Source organism: Aythya fuligula, chromosome 1 (assembly GCF_009819795.1).
Source record: "Aythya fuligula isolate bAytFul2 chromosome 1, bAytFul2.pri, whole genome shotgun sequence".
Taxonomy (NCBI): Eukaryota; Metazoa; Chordata; class Aves; order Anseriformes; family Anatidae; genus Aythya; species Aythya fuligula.
Genome location: NC_045559.1, coordinates 124,140,192 through 124,163,951, shown reverse-complemented (window position 1 = coordinate 124,163,951; position 23,760 = coordinate 124,140,192). Strand labels below are relative to the sequence as shown.

General features: G+C 41.0%; 1 protein-coding gene across 5 annotated transcripts; it reads right to left on the bottom strand.

The window, feature by feature from the left end:
• Positions 1-356: 356 nt before the first annotated feature.
• ACOT9 (acyl-CoA thioesterase 9) lies at positions 357-23,291 on the bottom strand. 5 transcript variants are annotated; one of them, XM_032181869.1, is made up of 16 exons: positions 23,245-23,291; positions 22,185-22,276; positions 20,534-20,560; positions 17,639-17,684; positions 13,788-13,958; positions 13,658-13,695; positions 11,088-11,171; positions 10,393-10,496; positions 9,531-9,604; positions 6,878-6,945; positions 5,933-6,044; positions 4,728-4,818; positions 4,161-4,246; positions 3,324-3,411; positions 2,985-3,135; positions 357-2,729 (listed from the first exon to the last, which is right to left on the bottom strand). In XM_032181869.1, exons 2-16 carry the CDS (start codon positions 22,264-22,266, stop codon positions 2,671-2,673), a joined length of 1,281 nt encoding a protein of 426 aa, XP_032037760.1. In that variant the 5' UTR covers positions 22,267-22,276; positions 23,245-23,291; the 3' UTR covers positions 357-2,670. The 5 variants fall into 5 exon arrangements, with proteins under 5 accessions (XP_032037760.1, XP_032037768.1, XP_032037777.1 ...); XM_032181877.1 differs by lacking the exon at positions 20,534-20,560; XM_032181886.1 differs by lacking the exons at positions 22,185-22,276; positions 23,245-23,291 and having other exon boundaries at positions 20,524-20,541.
• Between the last annotated feature and the right edge of the window lie 469 nt (positions 23,292-23,760).

Here is a 23,760-nt window from a genome sequence, read left to right as displayed (position 1 = left end):
AGATCTCCTCCTTGCTGTAGTCCATGACACGATGACACAGAAACATTTCCATTACAGAGCTACAGCCAGTTACACAGGTATGTTCACTACAAATAAAAAGATATTCTATTAATAACTCTAGGGTTGAGTGGTACTGATTCGTCACAGCAGTGAGGGGTTGGTCGTTAAGTTACAATACAAGCTCAGCATTAATTACTATGGTAAAATATTTCTATCCTCAGGGTGATATCTAAGAATAAGTAGTTTTTATTTTACACAAATGTACATAGAGACATGTATAAATGATATTCCTTGAAGATTCATTTACCTATTATCAAAGATGGTGACAGCTTGGAGTTCTTGTCCCAGACGAAAAATAGGTGACACAAATTCTTTGTGTATTTATTACTGTATGTAAAAGATGTAACATACATGTACATATACATATCTGCATATGTAAACACAGAGGTTCTGCATGACTGTAAATACATTCCTATAACTCCTGTAGTTGTGGTACACGATTGCATTATCATGAAGTACAAAAACACAGCAATTCTCTCAAGCATCTTCATTCATGGGATAGCTCTTTTAAGCAACTTCATTTGTGGGATTTGTTTTCCTCACTGCATCCAGAGGTTTTGATGCCAAGCCTTGCTCCCTACTCTATAACCTTTTTCTCCCACCCCCTTCCGAAGGCTGAATTTAGAAATTGTGATAAATTCATACTGAAATATTGATACTTATAAAAAGCTGGGATAGATTTTCAGTTCTTTATTTGTTTGGTCAGTCAAGTATATTCAGCTTCGAAAGAGTTTTAAAAATCAGGAAAACAGAAAATAAAAAATACATGCCCAGAGTGGCATAACCATTACAGAAAATTACTAAAAATAGCTGAATCAGCAACAGAGTGTAACTGAAGGGAGAAACTCCATAAGGATCTGGAAGCTTGATCTCTCTGCAGTGCATTAATCCCATCTGGATCAGGTAACATCCCTGTTCCTGCACTGGAAAGCTGCCTAACTTACAAATACAGGCAGCACATTCTTAGAAAGGAAAGGCCAAGGTGTTGCATGCTAGTTGTTGTAACATTCAGTCTCTTTATAGGAGTAACAGTCAGCTTTTAGGAGCCATGAACATCACACTATCCTTCTAGCAAAAATAAAGTTGCTTCTAAACATTATTTTTTTTTAAACTTTCTTACTCTGAAATAAAAATCTCAACACTGTTTTATCACTCATTTCATGCATCTGTGCTGTCATACCACTTTTACCCAGTGCTTCCTGATTTCACTAATTTTAAACCTAGAAGGGCCAGATGAGTCTATTCTCCTGGGTTATAAAACACCACAGTTCATCCATTTAACCTGCCATGGAGCCCAACTACTCCAGTTTAGGTGTCTGCCTTGCTAACACAGAACATCAGTCTTGATTTGAAGGTATCCAAGGCCACATTTTGTGCTTGTGACTCATCATCCCCACTGCTAAAAGCTGATGCTTTCTATCCACTCATCTTCCTAATTTCAGTACGTTCAGCTTTATCTGCCAGATATTGCAGATGAAAGCTTTCTCCACTACATCAGAAGTACTTCAGTATCAACTACTTTCTTCCTGCTACTTATATACCATAGTTATGTCCACTCTGTGGTGCTCAGTTGCTCCATCCTTCATACTTTAAAAGCCGTGCAGCACTCACATTTCACTACAGCCTACTGAGGAAGCACACAAATAACCCAGCTGTGGAGGCTGTTACCTCCACTGCTCAGTCCAACAAAAAAAAAAAAAAAAACTCTCACCACTCAGCACCTGACTCAGGAGCTGTTCAGCAGAGATTCTCTGGGCCCTTAATTCCTGCAGAAATCAAACATAACCATTACCATGTTAGCAGTATTTTCCTTCTCTGCTCCCGGTTCTGCTCTACACTACCATTTCCTAGTCTTACAAAATGTCACCGATCAGATCACTACTCTATAAGCTACAAGAAGTTACTCATTCAGGAACTAGCGTGCAGTTACAGCAGAGAAAAAAAAAAAAATAGAAGAGGCTGACAGGGCTGGCTGTATGCCTACAATGTCAGAACAGACCATCTAGCCACCTCACATCATTGCAAACAAGTCTACCAAGTGAGCATGAAACCATATAAAAAAGAATCTGCAACAACCTTGTAAAATCCAAACTGATGGAAAATACCTGCTTGTACACTGTGCACACTAACAACTTCTGAGCTTCTGTTGCTACCCAGATGCCCATGTCCTTCTTGAAAAACAAGACCCTAAACCTAATTTACATAAGAATACAGGTCAAATGGCTTCATCTGTGTCTATTTACTTATTGCACATTCTTCTGATAGAACTTCTATCCATTGTCAGAGAAGCACAAAGGGGAGCTACCAAGGGAAAGAAGGCAGCTGGTGACAAGACAACAAGGGGGGTAACAAGATCTCCCAAAGCAAAGTATGATTGTATTTTTTCACCCTCATTTCCTAACAGAATTGGTGTGTCAAAGGAAATTTCAAGAAATCCTAGTAGCAGAGAATAAAAATTCCACTTATATGCAAATACATAAATAGTACTAAAAGGGGCGGGGGGGTTATTTTGGTTTAGTATCGAGAGCACTTGTTTGTTAGCCATCCTTGGCGATGACTCATTCAGTCTAAGGCAGTGTGCTGCTACACTGCTGATGTACTCAGCACCTCTCAGATTTCTTTCATGGTTGCAGCAAAGTGTCGTTTCCCGTCTAAATACAACATGGACTCTGAAATCAGGTGAAGAAAAGAGAAAAAACACATTAACAACTTAGTATCATTATCGAGCAACTAACTACACAGAATGGTAAGATTAAGAAGCAATCCACATTGTCGTCACAGCATAAAATAAACATGCTTTGCCACGAAATCCTGTTAAAATATCCAAATGCCAATAATTCATCTATTAAAATGACAAACGTTTCAGCAGAAAGGAAGTGTTCTTTTCCACAGTTTCAATGGCAATGCATTAACTGGATACTTGCCTCCGTACGTTTTGGGCACAACACGTGGGACCTCGTTTTCTGATATGAATGTAAAATGGAAGATGTTGGTTGTGTGGTGCTCTCTAGTGTCTGCATCATACACCTCGCTGTGCACTCGAACCTGGATGTAGTTTTTCTCCGTGTAACAGACCTACACAGTTAGGAAAGGAGTTACAGCTCATACTTCATCACTGGCACTGAAAAACTGTAACAGACGATTTTATGGCTTAACAAGAGAAGTCATAAAACATTCATAATGCACAGTTCGTTATCAGTGATTAACACTGGTAACAGGAAGGGTAAGTTATTTCTCTTTGAAGAGATGACAAAAACTCCTACCTGTCCAGAAAGCAATAATAAGGATCCAACCTCAACTGGCCTCTGAAACATGATATCATCAACAGATACAATAAAAGGTCTGGAACCCCTGAGAGAGAAAAAGAAATTTAATCTCAAGAACAACTAGTATATTTGGAGAAATTTAAACTATTTCCTTCCCAGCATTTCAATCATGGGTTATTAGAAAATAAATCTTTGTTTAAAGACAAAAAATAAGAGGAGGAAACCTCTTGTAGGTTACACTATTGCATCACCATTTTATCTTATGACTTACACTCCCTAGGCAAACTTCATGCCACCACGGCTTAGGCCTTGGTTTTCCAAGCACTGACATAGGCACCTTTCTAATAGGCTACGCATGCTCCATTAAACTCAGGCATAGATCTTTGTTGGGTGATGACAGGTCACACTTCCTAAGCACAAGCAGTTATTACAAGTTGTTCAGAAATCATTCCTCTTGAGTACTTAATTAAAAGATGCAGTATTTATTTAGGAGAACGTTTATTTTATACATTTAGGAAAATAAAAAAAAACATATCTTCAAAGTCAGTCTCAGTAGCTTAGCAAGACAGAACAAAACAGAAAAAAGATGCAGTTTCTACCCCTATGTTTAGTGTTTAAAAACCAAGCTCCAAGGAGCATGATGCAAATCTCTTTGCAAATATGACAGGTGCTCTAAGTAAAATAGTGCTGTAAAATAATACTGCAGCATCCTCCTCTTAAACACGTCGGTCTTTTCTGATCATATTGTCATTAGGTTGGCTAGCGTGGTTTCCTGACCTATCCATACATGCTCAATGTTCCAGGTTTTATACACATAAAAAGTCTGCAACTCACCCACAGCTGCAAGCAGTTGCCCATCCCAGTTCAAATGCCTTTCTCATTAGAAAACCCCCAAAGATCCTATTGAAGATGTTCCGCTCCTGTACGTAGAAACAGAAAAATCAGACTGCTGCATCACGTATGTTCTTCTCAAAGCACTGTGTTGAAGTCTGCGCTTCAGTTCACAGCATTTAACAGAACTCCAAGCACCTGAATGTATAAAGACATGCAAAAGTCCAAATGGCTGAGGCACCTTTGTTTAATAGGCGTTTATTTGATAACATAAAACTCTAGACTGCATCATAAACTGGAAGCCCAAATTAAATAAATTGGGAATTAATTTCTTTACATAAAATAAGCAGTCATAGGAAAGAAAGTAATGAGAAGTCCTCTATTTTGCAGTGGCAATCCAAGTAGATACAGATTTTCTATTCCATTAACAGAAAAATGGCAAAAGAAACTAAGATCTAAACACATCGCAAGCACTGCAGAACCTAAACAAAATAATGTATTAATTAGTCTTAAAAGACAATTCATAATTCGGTAGCCATTTCTGTACTTTATTCATATTTTTCAAAATACCTGAGGATGGCAAATCTGTAGGCCCTTTAGCTTTGCATCTTCCATCCAGACTGAATTGGGTGGTAATACACGACTCCGAAAACTTACTGTCCTATGAAGGAAACACAAAAACTTTACATGAGCAGATTTCAACAGGTCAGAAATGCAAAAGACAAATACAAACAACAGAAAAATTGAAACCAAACAAGCCACCATCCAGCAATGCTGTCACTGAAAGCTGCTCCAACTGAGCCTGAAGCTGTATCTAAAGAGATACTTATGATTGCAATAACAAATTAAAAGCCTACGTGTCTCTTCTTTTGGAAACTTCTGCTAATGTCCAAACTCATACGAACAAACAATCTCACCTTGAGAAAGGTATATTAGAGAAAAGATAAGCCACATCCACAAAACACACTTTCCCAGATAAGCCTTACACTATTTATTAAGTCAGAGTATAAATTAAAAGCAAGTAACGAGCTAACAGAATAATTCAACATCAAACATGCAGACAGTCTGAGGCTTTCAAACCCAGGCAGACTGTGTACAAAACACCTCTGTTATTTTTAACAGAAGGTATGCCTCACTTTGGTGAACAGCTTTGAAAATAACAACTGTGTAAGGTTAGTGAGTCAAAGAAATCATCCACAAACACAATAGCACGCTAATGTTATTAGACATTGTTCTACAACCATTGGCAATTGGATGATTTCACAGAAATCTGAACTGTAAGAGAAGTGTGCCAACACTAGTCTCCCCCAACTAATGTTGCCCAGAATTATACCTAAAACACACGGCAAATTACCCGATCAAAATATGGCCGATTCCTGCCCTCAGGCTTTCTTCTACCTACCTGGCAGAAAACTCTTATATTGTATAAATCACACAGTGCAAAACCATTGCATTCCCTCATATGGTTAAACATCATTAACCTTTTTCTTCAGGATTATTCCTAACATCTTACTCAGAAGCTCTCTGTTCTAACACTTTCATCATCTTGGCACAGCTAACACTCCTCAATGATGAAAGCCTCTTAAGAGGCACAGATGACATGTCAAAGTTTGTACCTGTATTTCAAGCAAAATGACCCAGAGTTTAAATAGAAAAATGGGAAAACAAAACATGTGCCTTTATGCCAGTGTGCCCCCTAAGAGCCCACTCAAAATGCACATGAATTTTCTTCCTCAAAACACCACTTCTCTTCCATCCCTCCCTCCCTTTCTTGCCTCGTGTCCAATGTATTAAGGAATATGTCATGAACAATGTTTCTTTCTTCTGCAGTGGGAGCCATTTTCAGTAAGGAAGCGGTGCTGAAATCAATCCTCTTTAACTTGTTCACTAAGCAGAAAAGAAAAAAAAAGTATGTTAGAGTTCAAAGGAAAAAAAAATGATTTGGCTTTGATGATTTGAATCTGGAATCAACTGACTTCGTATTTTTTTCCTCTGTTAAGTTAAAAGCTAGAGCTTGACAATCCTAACTCAAACAGAGGTTTGGCTTTTAGAACTGACTGCATATAAGAAAAAAGATAAAGATCCAATGAAGCTGATACCCAGTCCCCTTACAGGAAACTTAGGTACTCCCCCTGAAGTACAGAAAAACGTATCAAGCAAGAATCACTAAATAGCAACCTTCTTCAGGTTTTGCCAATGGTACAAGAATACAAATTTATGAATTCACTGCCATAGGCCATAATGACTGAAATTTTAACTTAAAATATCTTTTGTTCAGTTTACTCAGTCTTTAATGTTTCTCTTTAATTCCCACCTTTGAAATTCCAGCTTGAAACAAAAGGAAACAGAGCTATGCTATTTCTTCTGCTCTCCCCTCCATGTTCAGTACTCAGTACTGATGTGGAGTGCCTGTTAGTTTAGCCAAAGGTTTCCAAGAATGTGAGAGCAGGCTTTCAAAACCTGAGCGATATTGACACATGAGACACGACAAAAATCTTCTTTTGAACAAATGAGGACCATTTCTAAGTAGAAGAACTTCTGAAGTCTACTTCCTTCCAGCTACTAACTTGAAACTAAAGCAGATTTATATGCTACCGGGAAATACAGAATTATTTAGGTTGGAAGAGGCCTCTAAGATCACCCGGTCCAACCTTTAACCCAACACTGCCCAGTCCAGCATTAAACCACGTCACTAAGCACTACATCTGCATGTGACATACTTTCCCCTTGCTTGAAGATTTCTTCTTCCTCGGGGCTCTCGGGAATGAGTGGGTTAACAAACGCTGGCCTATGGACAGAGATTTCTAAATTACAAACTTTACAAGAATTTGCCCTGTAAATACACTGTGTTTCATTTTTGCTTACATATATACACAAGATCAAAAGACATCCTTCAGATTATACCATGCTTCAGATTATACCATAGAAATAAATACATTACTGCACAACTGACAGCTGCCAACAGAATATCACACTTGCTTAACTTCCTCTTCAGAACTGAAGCTATCCAACCACGGTCTAGTACAATTAAGGCAAAATAATTGACACATCTGTGCTTCATAAAGAGCAGAAAGCTATTTAGAAACTCAGCAAATGAAGTGGTGATCTAGGATAGTCTAAAATAGATACACAAAACTTGAACAGCAGCATTCCTTCTGGAATAGAAAGAGCACAGTGCTGTAGCTAGCGAGCGTTCTCACAATCTACATGTTCCCATGACAGCCTTATCAACAGCCAAAAGCTGTTTACCACATACGCCACTTATCAAAGAAGATGACATGAGGCTGCCTTGAGTCCCAATTCATACATTTGCTTAACTGCACAAATAAATTCACTCTAACTAAATTGCATTAAGCTTAATTATTTCTTCTCACAAGGCAGGGAAAATGCTTATTTTCAAGTACCATTTTTCCCCGTGATTTCCACAGATTATTTTTAAACACTATTTTAAACACTTATACAAATACTCAAAACAAGATATATATGCAAATAAACACATACATATATGCACATACATACACACACACAAACATGTAAATCTGCTAAGCATATTAAGAACCTCTGTCCTCAGACTTTACTTGGGCTGGTAACAAGAAGCATACAAAGAGACCTTTCACTTGGAACAGCCTGCTCTTTTCCCTTGTTTGCCAGAACTCTGGATTTTCAAGGCACACCAGCTCCTGCACTATTGCATAGCTCATTCCCCCTCTCTTCAGCTCCGGACACATCTCCATTAGCTCTCCTGTCCAAGCCCCTGAGATGCAAGTTTTTTATGGTCTGCAAGCCATACAACCAGATTTTGGGACATTATACCTATTCTAATATACCCTGTAGCTCTCTGAAAGGTTTCTACCTCACACACAATGCTTCCAGAACACACCAGGTTTGTGGTGACCTGGCTCGAAGAACAGACACTGAAGTTTGAGTGAAGTCTTATCTACATGGGCTTATGCAGACAGCATATCTCCTCAGCTGTCCTCAGTCTGTTTGTAAAGCAGAATAAAAACACTGCCTTGGATAGTTGCTTGGAGTATTATTGTTTGTTTTGCTACAGTAGACAGTCTACTAGTGTATAATGCCATTTGTGCAATTTTTGGGGAAAAAAAAAGAGGGGGAACCATAAAATTAAGTGTATATATACATATATCTCTTTTCGATATATAATGCTCTAATAGGATCTAAAAATAACACAAATCTGATACAGAAAACTATACTAGTAACTCCTTATAATAGTATCGGGATTAAATAATTATGTCAAGCAAAGCCCCTCCAATAAATATCCTTCTTCATTAAACATAGACAATTATTCAAACTATTTAAACAGAAAATCGTTTATTACTTCTGAAAGTTATACAGGGTGTAAGAAACACAAGAAGTAATTTTTTTCTAGTACTGGAGTCATATAAACCAAAACTGAAACTGAGCAGTCTGTTTAACAACTAAGTATTACAGAAAGGGTGAAAAACATTTTTTTTTTCTGTTTTTTTTTTTTTCTCTTTTTTGTGTTTGTTTTTTTTGTTTGTTTGTTTGTTTTGTGAGAATACTCACCACGGCCATGTTTTTTTATTCTTTGTTTTACATATATTTTTATCTAATTTAGGTTGAAGTATTCTGACAACACCTACCATACCAAATTACAGAGTTAATGATACTATTACACTCAAAGGCCATTTAACCTACCTGAAAGAAGGGTGCAAAGAGGATGGATCCATGCTATTTTCAGTGGTGCCAATGCTAGGATAAAAGCCCATGAGCACGAACTGGCACACATGAGCTTCATCTGAACATCAGGGAGCACTTTTGCTCTGTGCAGGTGACAAAGCACTGGCACAGAGTTTTCAAAACCCTCCTGCATGTGCTCCTGGGGAACCTGCTCTGGGTGCCCCTGCTTGAGCTATGGGGTTGGACTAGATTACCTCCAGAGGTCCCTGCCAACCTAAGCTGTTCTGTGATTCTGAACCACTGAGACTCAATCTTTCTGTTTTTTTTTTGGTTGTTTTGTTTGTGGGTTGTTTGTTGTTTTTTTTTTAGGGCAAGAAAGCAATCAATTTTAACAACTACTGTACAATGCACATGGGTCAGTAGTCCACTGATTTACTTCTTTGTTCATCAGGCCAGTCATTCAAACACAGGGAAAATCTGTTATGGAAAAGGGACAGATCCAAAGACTAACAGCAATGCCTGGTATCATTTGACTCCTGAATTCAAAGCTCTGACGCTTGCCTCAGGAAAGTAACATTTGCCAACAGAAAACATCAACTATACGATTCATTTATAACCCACACCATACAGCTTCACACATACACAGCTGCCACATTTGCCACTTTCACCACAACAGGAGCCTGGAGTCTATTTCCCTGTCCTACAAATTACCGTTTGTTTTCTGGGTCCCGGGCCACCATGACAAAGGTTGCATCTAACACAGGGCAGTAATCACCATCATGCAGCTGAGAGAGACAGGAAAAAATTTTATCTTTAAACTCTAAAATTATAAAAAGTGCAAGCTATTCAGTTGGTACCACCTACACAATCACATCGTTATCACAATGTTTACTTTCATTTTATCATCCCTTCTAAGATTTCCCGCAGTAGGCTGAACAGAAGGAAAGAACACAACTTAGAACTCCGTTTTCAGGAATTCTGTAACAAAACCATTAAGCAGAGGAATGCTGATTAAGTACTATCTTCAGCTAGGGAAAAAAAATATAAAATAAAATTGTAAAATGCCCAGTTCCTCTTTATTCTGAGAAATGCCTAAACAATTTTATAAGTAATACCAAATTGGCACCACCGTCAGCAATGGGAGGCAGTTCAGACAACAAAGGTGTAACGTTATCTTCTACATCAGAGACTTAAGGACACAAACCGAATCCAAAAATATTTACCTGTTTATCTGACTCATAGCCACTCCTATCATGTAAGTAGACTACCCTCACTACTCTAAATAATTAAAATACTGAATGTTTCAGCTAACTAATCAACTGACTGTAAGTATTCAATAGAAATATTAGGGATTTTTAATTAAATTAATATTCATTTTGCTTCCTGTACAGTGTAGAGTAGTTACACCTATTTATTTTAAATTATTTAGCATTTAATAACTTATTACCTAAACTACTGGAAGTCACCTTGGTTTTTCTAGAAATGTAATTTAGGCTGTTAGTGTCATCATCCAGAATTCACTCTGAAACACCTTGTGACTACTGCAGGAGAGACAGAAGTGCCAGGAACTAACCTGCAGCATGTGCATCTTTACTTCCATTGAGGTCTTCCCAACCCAAGAAACATTGCCGGTGAATTTGATGTCGCAGTCAGGGTGTACGACCTTCTTGCGCAAATCTGCAGGAATAAACGTTAGAGGTTACTGGAGACAGATCACTCAGGTCTAATACTAGAAAGACTGGTTCCTCTAAGGTCTTTTTGTGTTGTGTAAGCAGCAAAGCACACAAACAACCCCGAGGAGATGGCTCTTGCACAGGACCACACTGCTAGCCTGCAGTTCCTGCCTTATCTGTTTTCACTAAAACCAGAAAAGGAAGAAAGGCACATGGCTGGCAGACCCACAGAGGTGGTCAGCAGGACGTGCGACACAAGCAAGGTCCAACTTCACCAGAACACACACTGTTTAAAAATGAAGCTAAGAAACTCACATGCTAATACAAAACCAAACACAGAGGTGCAGGAGGCACCGAAGTTGTGTTTTTAAAGGAAGGGAAATCTGAAATGCTGAAAAGCATCCACTTAACCCTCTTCCCCTCCTCCCTTCTATAAAAGGCAGAATATTTAAGAGGTCAAAGGCAAAGCAACATGAAGGCAACTCAGCAGGGGAGGGAAGAAGGTATCCCCAGTAACAACGACAGGAATGCAGTAGCTGCTGAATGAGTAAGATAAACAGATGAAACTATTCCTGCTGATCAAATTGCCACTTACTAATTTTATCCACCAGGGCTGTAACTATCGATAAGGGAGACCTTGGCTGCGCTTCCTGCTTGGTGTGAGTGTAGCAAATAAGAACTGTGGAGAGACCGAAAACGGAGTCAGCATTTAGTTCTCTTGTATTTTAACAAGAATTTTAGCAGAGCAGATCAAAACCATCTTTGTGAAGCATGAGAGGTACCTGCAAAACACAGACCGAAATATCACAGCGTAGGAGTGCACGACTTCCACATTTTCATGTACTTAATTCAGGGGAATGCTATAAAGAAAACAGTGATTCGGCAGCTGTCTCAGCTACATGTATATTTACTTACTACAACGAGAAATTTAACTGAGTGCTTTAAATCAACCCGTCACTCCACTCTTTCCAAACCCACATAATCTGTTCCCTTATCCCTGTAGCCCACTCTCTCCGATCATTCATTCCCTTCCTACCTCCTACTTCGATTTCATGCAGGTTGTTCAAGGATACATACTATCTGCAGACTTGTTTTCAGATACTGATTCCTTTAAAGAGGTGCAGATTAGATAAACTGTGCCCTACAGGCATGAAAGCATAGTTAGAGGTAATTATCACACCATAATCATTACTAGCCAAATGATTACTTGATTAATAAGCTCTGCTCACGAGGGCATATGCAAGTAAACAGACTCCTCAGAGTAATAACAGACTCAGAGCAATAGTGAAGAGTAATGTTGCAAAGACTTCTTCTTCCTAGTACTCAAGTAATTTTCACTCAATAAAGGTTTCAAAAGCATCTCATTAGGTGCAGATACTTTCCAGAGAAGGAAAATCTCTGTCTTTCCAGGAAATTTAAGTAAAGGAAAGGAAATTAAATTAAATTAAGGAAATTTAATTTAAAATTAAAGTCATAATTTTAAAAATTGTGATGCCTATCAGTCATGGCATCAATACAATCAGTAACAGTCCGAATGGGATTTTCCAGAACCCTAATGCCAAAGACAAAAACTTAGAAATTGATCAGCCGTTCACGTGGCACATTTGCCAAGATCACTGGATATGCTGGGGAGAGGGTGGAATGGTATTTGTTCCCATGAAAACCGCTTACCACCATTCTGAACACTGTGTAACTGGCACAGAATCTTGATTTCCCCAGAATAATATATCCCCAGTAGAGCTGACTGAAGACAAGTATGACTACAACAAGGCAAGGACATTCTGTGCTGTTACCAGGAAAAATCCAAGATCTTCACAGGTCTACAGAGAAAATAAGCATGGCACAGAACGAAAAACAGGCTCATCTCATTTATCAGCTGAAATGCGCCACTAGCTTCAAGTCTCCTTTTCTAATTTAGGACAGGTCCTGAAGCTACTATCTTCCATCTCCCAGCACAAAATACAAGTCATCTAGCTCTTTTGCCTATCCTCACAGATAGGTGATACGCATTCACTTGTTTCTCTGCCTGCCTCACTCTTGGCCATGCGGACCCACAGAAGGTCTTTCTGTCCTGCTGAAGGAACCATTACGTACATGCTTCCCCCTCAGACCTTTCCCTTAACAAGCACTCTTTTTTTTTTTTTTTTCTTGCAAAAAAGCTCCATCAGAATGCTACTGACCAGCTACAGAACTTTACTGAAGAAAGACGTCAACTGGTGACATTTTAAGACAGAACAGAATAGTTGGAAGGGACCTACAAAGATCGTGGAGTCCAACCGCCTGATCACTTCAGGGTTAACCAAAATCTTAAGCTTATTACTGAGGGCACTGTCCAGACGCCTCTGGGCACCGGCAGGCACAGACAGCAACCACCTCCCTAATAAGCCTGTTTCAGTGTGTGACGGCAAAGAAACGTTTCCCAATGCCCAGCCTGAACCTCCCCGGCACAGCTTTGTGCCGTTCCCACGCTTTGTTGCCCTTCTCTGGGCACTTTCAAGGTCCTCACATCCTTTTCATGTTGCTGACCAAACTGCATGCAGCGTTCAAGGCGAGGCCGCACCAACGCTGAATGCAGCGAGACAATCACCACTTTTGTCTAGCTGGCTGTGCTGTGTATAATGCACCCCAAAAAGTGGTTTGCCCTCATGCTGAGCCTGCTGCCACCAGCACCCCCAGGTCCCTTTCTGCTGAGCTGCTCCCCAGCCACCCGGCTCCCAGTCTGTGCCTGGGTCTGGCATTGCCCTGTCCCAGGGGCAGAACCTGGCATCTTCTCTGTTGAATTTCCTGCCCACTTCTAAGAGAAAAACATCAAGTCATACTAACAACCCAGCAATTATTTTAGCTGCAAAACAGGAATCAAAGATCTTGATATTTTAAAGACCATGAATAAATGACAAGGAAAAATAAAATAAGAAAGCTAACTCGTGAAGCAACTGAGTGTAATTATTCTTATAGCTGCTCCTTTACAAACTGGCAGAAGCTGGAGCTTAGCGTTTTGCTTCTGACTGTTCCTATTTACACTTCATCCTCCTTCAGCATCAGTATCTTTTTTAATTCCCCTCAGAGACAGCACATTGATGCAATCCTTGCTGAGGTCATACTGTATCGGTACTCAAACTCATTCTGCATTATTTGTGTATTCTTTTCAAGGGCACAGATACCTACCTCCTAAACTGTCAAGGTCTTCAAGTATCCTTCCAAACCTGTAAGATACATTTTTGACAATTAAATAACTGCTTCCAAAATACCTTAAAATTAACACTTTCCTGTATGTGTAATATATTTACTTTGTTACCTTACACTGTTGTATACATTCAGATACTTCTCTCTTATTTGAGGTTGACTTCCTAGAGGCAGGATAACTTCCAAATAGCTATCTTTCATTCTTCTAGGGGGCAGATCTTCCTGACGTTTTGCCAGTAAAGTATGGAGAGCTTTTCTTTCTTGCATTGCTTGCACATGATCCCTAGTAAGAAAAGAAACACTTCATCTGGAGTATGAGAAGAGTATATTGGACAGCTGAAATTCTCTCTAGCTAAAAGATGTCACACTGAAAATTACCAAAACAAACAAAAAAAAAAAATTAAAGATAGGAAGACAAAGTAAGTGCGTCTTGAAAAGAAAGAGAAATGCACATAATCAGATAAAGGAAGACTACTGCCAAAAAGTTTTAAATAGCTTTGTGTACCAGTTGCAAGCACATACTTTTGTACTAAAGAGACAAATTTAATTTATACAATTCTGAATGCTACAAAAATAGTTCCCCTTGAAAACAACTTAGTTTTAACAGGAAAAAAAAAACACAGATCACGCCTAATTTAACCTATAAGGTTTTATGTTCATTCACACCTTCTGTAGCTACTGTATTATAACTCTTCCTTACAACTCTTCCTACAGTGTCAGTTTTACAGGACTGTCAACTTAATCTCTCAATGTCTCAAAGTGTCAACTGAATCTCTCTCAAGGAGTAAAGCAGATGTACAGTACTGGTTAGCACTGACAACAAAGAGAGCTGATCTGGTAGGAATTGCTATCACCTACAGATGACTTCTTCCTTTACAGCAACAACTGTTATTCATGCGGCATACACAAAAGAGGCACATAAAAAAGGGAAAGTTAATCTACATATTTCCCTTTCTACCCAGTCATCTTACAACTACACAGGAAAGGTGTGAAAATAAATAACACAAAAAAGGGAACAATTAATTCAGAGATGCTTTTTCAGCACCGTGAGGCCAGAGAGGTTACAAATCTCACAAGGGAGACAGGGCCAATGTACTGTCACTTCTTTCCAATTCTTTCCAAGCTGGTTCCTTGCACATGTATCTGTGATGCATAACAGCAACCTTGCCCAACACACTCTCTTGCCTGTTCCTCCAAAGCACCCTCCCTTTAGAAGCGCAGCCTAACTAATAAAGCAAGTATTTCATAACATCCCTAGAATCAATAACAAAGCACTAAATAAATGAAAGTTAAGCATGCAACAGTTCAGGCAAAAATCAAAAGAGTGTGCACAACTATTAATCAATTTTGTGGTGTTTTACGCCTTCTCACGCTCTAAGTAACCAAACATAATTTTAAACTTCTGGTGAATGTGCACCATTCATTCAGCTGTGCATGCTGTACCGTTGTGATTTGAGAGCCACTCTGTTCAATAAGGCCAAAAAAAAAAAACAAACAACAGAAAGAAGCTTTTCACCAAGAAGCTCACCAAAAACTTGTCTTCACTTTGGATGAATTCTGGGTATTAGTCATACTTTAAAATGACAACTTTTTTGGCTTTGGTTTTTATTTTTGGGAGAGGAGGGGTAGAAAAGTCACATTTAAACATTTCTACTCCCTCTTTGCTCTTTAATAATTCTGGGGGAAGTGTGAATCCATAATCAAAGACAGTAAAGGTTTAGCAGAAAATCTCTCTTTTAAATTTTACTGTTTATAAACATATGAAACACAGCTTACCTCACCTGGGCAACATGACAACTGCAGAGTTCAGAAAAAATGAAAAGAGAACAACCTATTCCAGTGTGTTTATGTTTGAAGTTGGGCCACTGCATAGAAATAGAATATCCTAGATGACTAAGGAAAGGTGCAATGTCCCAGATGATGCTCCTTTATGGGGGTGGTTTGGTTTTTGTATTTGCTTTTTTTTTTTTTTTAAGGTTTGCTTTCAAGGGCTTTCATTGAAAGGTTTAAGAGAAATCAGTCAGAGACTAAATAAAAAATTTGACTACAAACATATAGAAAACAAGTGATAAAAATGCAATTATGCTCTGTTTTCACCAGTCCTATCCTGGCTCCTCTGAGGGCAGCAGCAGAACTCCTCACTTTGCCTTCAGAATGTACTCTTCATTATATAGAAATATTGGGCTCAAGGCAATAACATTTTTCAATGGCCAAGTACTTCTACATCCTGCAATTATCAGTCATACAGTAACAATATTTCAAAGTATTAATTAATAGCTGCCCAAAACATTCTGGGAAATTGCATTATTTGTTTCTGAAATGGCTACAACTCTACCTAAACCCTAATGTAAGTCACCCCACAAATCTGTTATCAGATTGTACCCCAGACAAATTTTACAGGCCTTCTAATTCAGTGAATTAGTTAATTCTTACTGACTTCAATCAGGTCTAAATCCTCCATAACCTAGATCTAATATCTTTGTGAGACCTATAATAAGAATCACTGCACTATATCAGCAATGAGCAAACTCATTGTTTTAGTCACATGGGTAGGAAAGCAGAAGGCATTTATAAGCAAGGTGTTACTTTTTAAAACAAAACACCACTGACATTTACAAGAGAAATCATGAACCAAAGCTTCCTTTCAGCAAAATTAATAGCTCGAAGCGTTCTCCCAACACATGCCTCCCAGCAACCTAGCTGGATACACATCAGGCCCTCACAGTCCTTCCCCAGCTCCCATTTCACAACCCTATCAAGCTCTTTTCTTGGGTCGGTCCCCTCTCGTCATTCCATGGTCTAACTCGATGAAAGCACTGGCTGTTGACCCTCCACATTTATCAACTCTGTGTCAGTCCAACATAAAAGTGGGTTCTCCAAGTCTACATGACCCACATCCTCCAAACCCCCCCAGATATTAAATTAAGCCTGTCATTCTCAAGCACTCCTGACAAGGGGCTTCCTTCTTCATGGCAGTTTGCAAGACACTGTATGCTTCAGCTGTTCCTGTTGCATTTTTTACTGCACAAGAAACGCACCTAGACTCAGTACAGTAGGGGGAAAAGAAATGGATGGAGGATCAGATTTGACCAGGGCCCTCTAAAGCCTCACTCCTCAGGTGGTATTTCCACGTGGCATGGTTCCTCCCTAGCCACTATGGGCTGCTGGAAAGGCTTTCTGAAGAGCCATCTTCTAGACTCCTTATAAAAATTGCAAGCCCCATGATGCTTAATTACCAGTCTTCCTAAACAAAGCTCAACTTCCCCGATTCAGGCATTTTCTTCAGCAGGCCTATAATGCCGCTGAGATAAACCTATTCAGAGGGCCATGACATATCAGACACTCCATCCAGGCAAGCCCCTTTTTCTTTCCTTATCAGTCCTCAAAATGTGTAACAGGAGCTCAGCAAATATGGTCATAAGATAATCACCCATCAAGAAAATAAACGTGGGGTCAACCAATCAGCAACACAAGTTCCCCTGATGGCTACAAAGTGTTAGCAGCTGCAGGATTACAGGCAACTCTGGCTCATCCATGATAACAGAGGGGGAGGCAGGTACACTGGGCAAGCCAAAATTTAGATGATTTAAAGCAGATGTAAATTGGTCTACAATTAAGTTCTGGCACAGAAAAGAAATGCCTCAGCTACACCTGACCAGGATAAGTCCGCCAGCAGATAAATCAAGAGGTAACTGCAACATAACATTTCCAGTATGGCCCTAAAGCTCCCAAACTTCCATCAGATTCCAGGGTCGCAAGAGAATCTTGTAAGCATCAGGACCTTGCATTTTGTTCCCCCGGTGCCGAGGATCTGCCAGAAAAATCTTAGCAGTTTGTGATCCACAAAGTAACAATCCAAGAGCGTCTGCATTACTTTTCAGTTTGAATTCACATTTCTACTGCAACTCTGAGCTCTCTCCACGTTTGACAAGTGAAGTAAAATACACTTAATGTACACTGTACCTCCAGTTGGTAGATGCTCCCACTATCTCCCTCAATCTGCTTCGCACTGAAACAAACAAACAAAAAAATCAAAGCAAACAAAGCTTAGTTGGGCACGGGAAGAACGCGAGGCTGGCTGCCTGGTGCGAAAAGGCACAGTCCTCATCCCAGAACAAACAAAAATTAAGCAAATTCATGCAAATAGAAGCCTGAAAAACAAAAGTTTGGCCGAATTCACTGATGCTGTTAGTAGGCATATCACAACAATGGACTGAGTAACATGATTGTGTAGCTTATTTTGTACAGCCAATAGAGAATGCATTTAGAGAGGTTGTTAATTAGCACCGCAGGCGTTTGATTGCATTAACAACTGAAAGAGACGGCAGATCAAGACCGGATTGAGGAATTCTGATGTGAAAATATTTCAGCCTAAACACAAACAAACAGCGGAGATAACGCAGATCAGAAAGCTGTAAAAGGAACATTAAAAGGACAGTGCAGCTGGGAGACAGGGAGTGAAAAAAAAGTATTTTTTTAATTAGACCTACCCATGAAGGGCAGGTAACACCAGCAGACAGGCTGCTGCCAGGAGGGTTTTATAGCCTGAACTTCTAGAAGCCTCAAAGAACACAACATCAAGACACTGAAGTGAGACCTGTAAAATTGCTTTCCCATACTGGTTGTGCTATCAGAGTTAATACCAGCTCTGCATAGGCAGCTCTTTTCTGCTGGGGCTATTAAATGTGCTAGGGTCTCACCAAACCTACCAAGATATCCTGTCTCTGTTAGGCAGGTGAATATGTGCTACCCGGAAACACTTGAAAACAAGCAGCAACGATTCCCAAATTCATAACTGAATAGAGCTGAAAATTGGACAGCAGGAATCCCTTGCTTATTCCCAAAGATTTTTAATACGAGAGGGCTGAAATAACAGGATAAAATAGTGACACATCAGGGAAGGGCTACAGAAATAAAGTGTCACACAAACAGAAAGAGGGCTGCTGGTGACTCATGAGCTGATTCTTTTTACTTAAGTTTTGGGACACCATCACACACTAAATGCCAGGTCAGAGTACTCACAGCACTCAGCTAGCTGTTCTGTGACCCCTGGAGCTAACAAAGCCTGATCCCTATGGACTGAAATCACATACCCCTCCCGCTAGCCCCCCATTTGCTCATCCCCTACTGCAACACCTTCAGCTCCCCTCCCAAACCTCTAAACCACCCTCTGCTTTGCCAGGCCTCCAGCCAAGCACTGCTAGGAGCTGTGGTTAGCCCAGGGCTCTGCCAAGCTAACAGCAGGCCACTACAAAGACCCCAGGAACTTGGCAGCTGCCATCAAACACAGGCTGACCCACACGCAGCACTAACTCGGGCACCCTATCGAACCTCTGACTCAGAAGCTGGTTTTCACAAACCTTGTGGGAACACAGTTTGGGATTTGTGCTTATCTGTCTCGGCTGGCAGCAAGCAACAAAGGAGTCTGGAAGAAGAAAGGGACAAGAGGACAGACAAAGACAAAAATAGACTACTTAGGCCTGGGTTCTTTCGGAAATTAAGCTGAAAATACGTTTTGAAGTAAGACAAGTTCCATTACTAATTCCAATAACAAAAAATATTGAATGAAAAAGAACTGATTGAAAATTTTAGAGCTGATTTTTTGGAAGGGCCAGGAGGATCTGATTCTCTTTTTTTTTCTTAAGAAGCAACAGGCTTGTTTACATAATAGGAATTACTACTTTCCTGTTACTCACACTCCACCTGTGAAGATGCCATAGCATGCATTGATTAACACAGTGTTAGCAGAAACACTGTCATAGCTTCTAGAACACAAAACCTCAATTTTCCAACAGCGTGCAGCACTTTCTCTGTCTTGGCTTAAACTAGGTTCATCTTCCTTTTCAGCTTTAGAGACGTAAAAAGCTCTGAAAAACCTCGAGTCCAAACCTGCAAACATGTATACAACATTAGTCCCATTTAATATTTCTGATTTTAGGTATACAAGTAAACATTTGCCAGGCTGAGACCACATAACTTTCATTTGAACAATAAAAGGACAAAGCGTAAAAGTGTTTCTAAGATTTTGCCAATCTAAATCTAGTCCATTTACAGGCTCAAAGCCTGTAAGTCTTCTCTTCTTTCTTCCCCCTAGGAAAATTATACTGCTTTTCTAGATTTTAATGATTTTATAACATAAACTTCGGTAATTAAGCATAAAAATTCATGCATTCTCTCTTCTCATTGGCAAATGTCTTAGACACACAGAACAATTCCAACAAATGGGTTTTATCCATCATTAACACACCGCGTATTTCACACTAACTCCTCAGCTGTGGTCAGTGGATCACTAAAGCCAGAGCAGCAGGGCCTGAGTTTATTTGAGCTGCACAGCACAGTAACGAAGGACACGAGGGCAGCTGAACGAGCTTGCTGCATCCATCTCTGCCATCCACAGCCCCTGGTGCTGGTGCTTCCCCGGGTTCAGGCAGACCACGCGGGTGTTTTACCACCAGTCTGGCGTAGAGCTTTGTCTGGCCTTCTGTGAAAGATGCAGAAATCCCCTGTGTCTGAACCACAGCCTTTTTTTTTATTCCAATGTCTAAAATGAAGCTATGTACTGCAGGAGATGCTACATAGGAGATTTTGTATCCCACAAGGCTGTTAAAAAATGCATTATCCAGCATGCCATCAGAAATACACTGTGCTGTCCAAGACCTAGTAGGATATTTCCAGAAAGATGACCAGAGACATTCACTCGTCATGACTCACAACATTAAAGAAGGCAAAGGGGCTGTAAGCAAGTCGGCAGAGAAGAAGTTTTCATTTTTCATGAGCAATAAGGTAAGGCAAAACAGTAGCTCAGTAAGTTTAGCATTGTAGCAAATATCAAAATATGTTCAGATTACCACAACACACCATTATTCACATGAATGGGTAAGTGTCCTGTGGAGCGGAAAACACAGGTTAGATTAACAATTACAAGAAATGACGCAAATGACATCCATTAAGGGGTTACCTGATTATTTCACCTGCTTAAATTCCATTTAGGTACATGTCCCTTAACTTTAACCAACTCTAAGCAAGCTGCCCTTGCTCACTGCCAAGGTTTAGGGCCAGTATCTTTGTGATTTCAGTTAAGCCAGTCACCTCCCTCAAACACAGCTTTCCAGTTCCTCTGTCTGCTGGCTCTGCACAGAACCTGCTTGCAGTCTAAGTCCAAACATTTTTTTCAAGTTTGGTGCTACCATTTATTGCTGACTAACAGTTTTGCAAAGCCTATCTGCAGCATTTTCCAGGAAAGGAGTTAACTCGGAGGAAGCTTCTGAAGATCCACTTGGTGTGCCTCTAGGAGTACCATGGAAGAACTGAGGGTGTTCACAACTGGGACCCACCGGTTGGGAGGAAGCACGTGAAAAGCTAGTAAGAGTATCTGGTGTTTTGTGAAAGCACATACACCAAATTAAAGGGAATTGGTTTATATATCAACACGAGTTTGCAAAATGTTACTTAAATGCTGCAGTTTTAGAACAGAATCTCGAATATCTGCAGCTATTATAGTCCAAGAAATATTAGCATCCCTTAGAACAAAAACAGAGGCAAGGCCAGGATGTTTCCACTACTTTTACTGGCCTTCTAGATAGCATCATCACAAAACATCCAAATAAAAGAGCAAGGTAATATTTGCAATTATGCAACGTCCTGTATCCTTGCTTCTCTCCTTCGACCTCCCAAATTACTATCTTTAACCTATAGTTTTTGTGTTTGTTTTTTTCCCAATAGTCTAGATAAATGTCTATCTAACAACCAATAACTTTCTTCTCTTTTACTGGATAACCTTGAGGTTCTATTTCAGAAACAAAGAGGAAAAGAAAGCATTAGAAACAAGCAGAACTCCATGAAGGAATTCTTGGTATCTTGTTTCAGCTCTTTTTCTGCTCTCCTTTTCTCAGTACATGGGATAAGAATGCAAGAAAACATTCTTAAAGCTTCTGAAACAGGAACACTGGTTTATTATTATTAGAGCATTAAAACAATCTTTCCACACAAAACTCTATTGAGAGAGTGCATTTTCATGAAATTAATCTGATTAAAAAGTTCCTTTCACTGTGTGAAATTAGCAGTAGTGACACCCTAACAGTTCTGTATGACTCATTTCTACTCAGTTTCTCTATTTTTCAGCCATTCTAGCCAAGCTCCTCAGCACCTCTCTGTATCGCACTGACTTTCTATCTAGAGCCTCCTCAAGGAGCAGCTGTCCCTCTAAAAAAGAATCGCATCCTCTTCCAAGTCTAAAGAAGCAGAGTAGCCACTAAGCCTGTAAATTCAGTGTCCTATATGTATTTGTAGCCAACGATCTCCAAACACGTACACTCTGATACTTCCTGAACATTTATACCATGAGCTATGGTATAAATGGTACAAACATACACGTGGTATAAACAGTCAAGGACATGCCCAGATGCGATGTGTGCAAACCACAACAACTAATTAAGGGCCACCACCTGAAAGAATAACCTCTTCAGAAACATTTCCAAATCTCCTTCCAAAGCACAGCCAACTACTTTACCTTCAGCCATGTCTGGAAGCAATGGCAAGCCACTGGTCCCAGAAGTGAGCGTCCGGGCCAGGAAAGAAGGAAGCTTCCACATGGTGCACAACCTATAGACAGAGTGGGAGAATTTGGTGTCATTAGTTTTAACGCCATGAAAATAAGTTATTTTCATAAAGATTACGATCTCTTCATAAAGATTTCATTAAAAGTTATTTCTGAATGTCACCGATTACTCCAGAAACCCCGCTCCTTATTATCAGCCTGATTTTTTGAATCAGGCACAGTCCGTACAGCACTTCAAGCCGGACGAAGCTCAAACCAGCACCTGCCATTACCTGCACACAGGAAGGAAGAGTGATTCACTGCAGGCACCCGTTCTTTTCACTGACTACTCAGAGGCCCTGTGACAACCAGCTCAGACTGAATGCCAGCTTTAACACCACGGACATCCTGACATGGTGGCTGTGCACATCTAAAAGCCACCCGTGACTCCAAAACAGTCACTTCTTCTGCGCCTGGCTGGCACCCCCTCGGATGGGGATCGCAAGGTGCCAGCACAGTGCCATTCAGCCAGCCCTGGCATCCCCCCCACGGCTCAGCATGGGTGCAGCTCCGAATAAGCCTAACGTGCAGGGTCACAGCGCCATGAGGGCTGGAAGACGCCTTCAGGATCATCCTGTCCAACCACCTCCACACTGCCAGTGTCACCCACTGAGCCCTGTCCCCAAGCACCGCGCCCAGCCTTTCCTCGAGCACCCCCAGGGACGGTGACCCCACCACCTCCCTGGGCAACCCGTCCCAGTGCCTGACTGCTCTCTCTGAGCAGAAATGGCTCCTCATCGCCAGCCTCAACCTCCCCTGCTGCCACCCCTTGGGCCCCGAGCTGAGCCCGGCAGCAGCGCAGAGCACAGCGTTAAGCTCCCCCCCGGCCCGGCCCAGCCCAGCCCAGCCCAGCCCAGCCCAGCCAGCAGGGACAGCCCCGAGCCCGCAGCCCCCAGGCACCCGCCCTGCCCGCAGGAGCCGGCACAGGGGGCAAAAATCCGCCCCGAGCCCCCGGGGCAGCCCCGGGCCTCACCGTGCGGCCGCTCCTCCGCCACCCGCCGCTGAGGCGCCGCCCGCCCGGCCCCGCCCGGCAGGCGCCGGGCTCGGGGAGGCTCCGGAGCCGCTGCAAGGCCCCGGGCCCGGCCCCGGCACCGCCCCGCGGCGCTGCCTCTGCGCCCGACAGAAAAACGGGCTGAATCGGCGCCTGCCGCGGCTGCTTACAGCGTGTCCTTCCCTGATTTTGTACCCCCCCATCGCTATTTTTTTACCCCCAGGCCTAATGTTATGCCCCCTCTCGCATGTGGGAGATCTGTGGGTGCAGCGGGAGGTGGCTGAATCCCAAATTCATCACCTCACACTATTACAATAACCATCCCAATGTGCCGGCTTATAGGAATAAACTCCTAATGACCCAAAATACGACCTCATAGCAGCAGCCCAAAACGGCCATCCTTTCATCTCCAGTACATGGACATCCGTGTCATTTTCATCACAGAATCACCTAGGTCAGAAGAGACCTCCCAGATCACCCAGTCCAACCTCTGACCTA

Bases quoted from the DNA above. Each gene is read 5' to 3' on its own strand.
- ACOT9 (XM_032181869.1), bottom strand. From the start codon at position 22,266: ATGTGGAAGCTTCCTTCTTTCCTGGCCCGGACGCTCACTTCTGGGACC. The intron at 13,959-17,638 runs GTACAGTGTACA...TTTTCTTACTAG, and splicing joins GGAGCATCTACCAACTGGAG to GGATCATGTGCAAGCAATGC. The intron at 3,412-4,160 runs GTGAGTTGCAGA...TTTCTCTCTCAG, and splicing joins GCAACTGCTTGCAGCTGTGG to GGGTTCCAGACCTTTTATTG.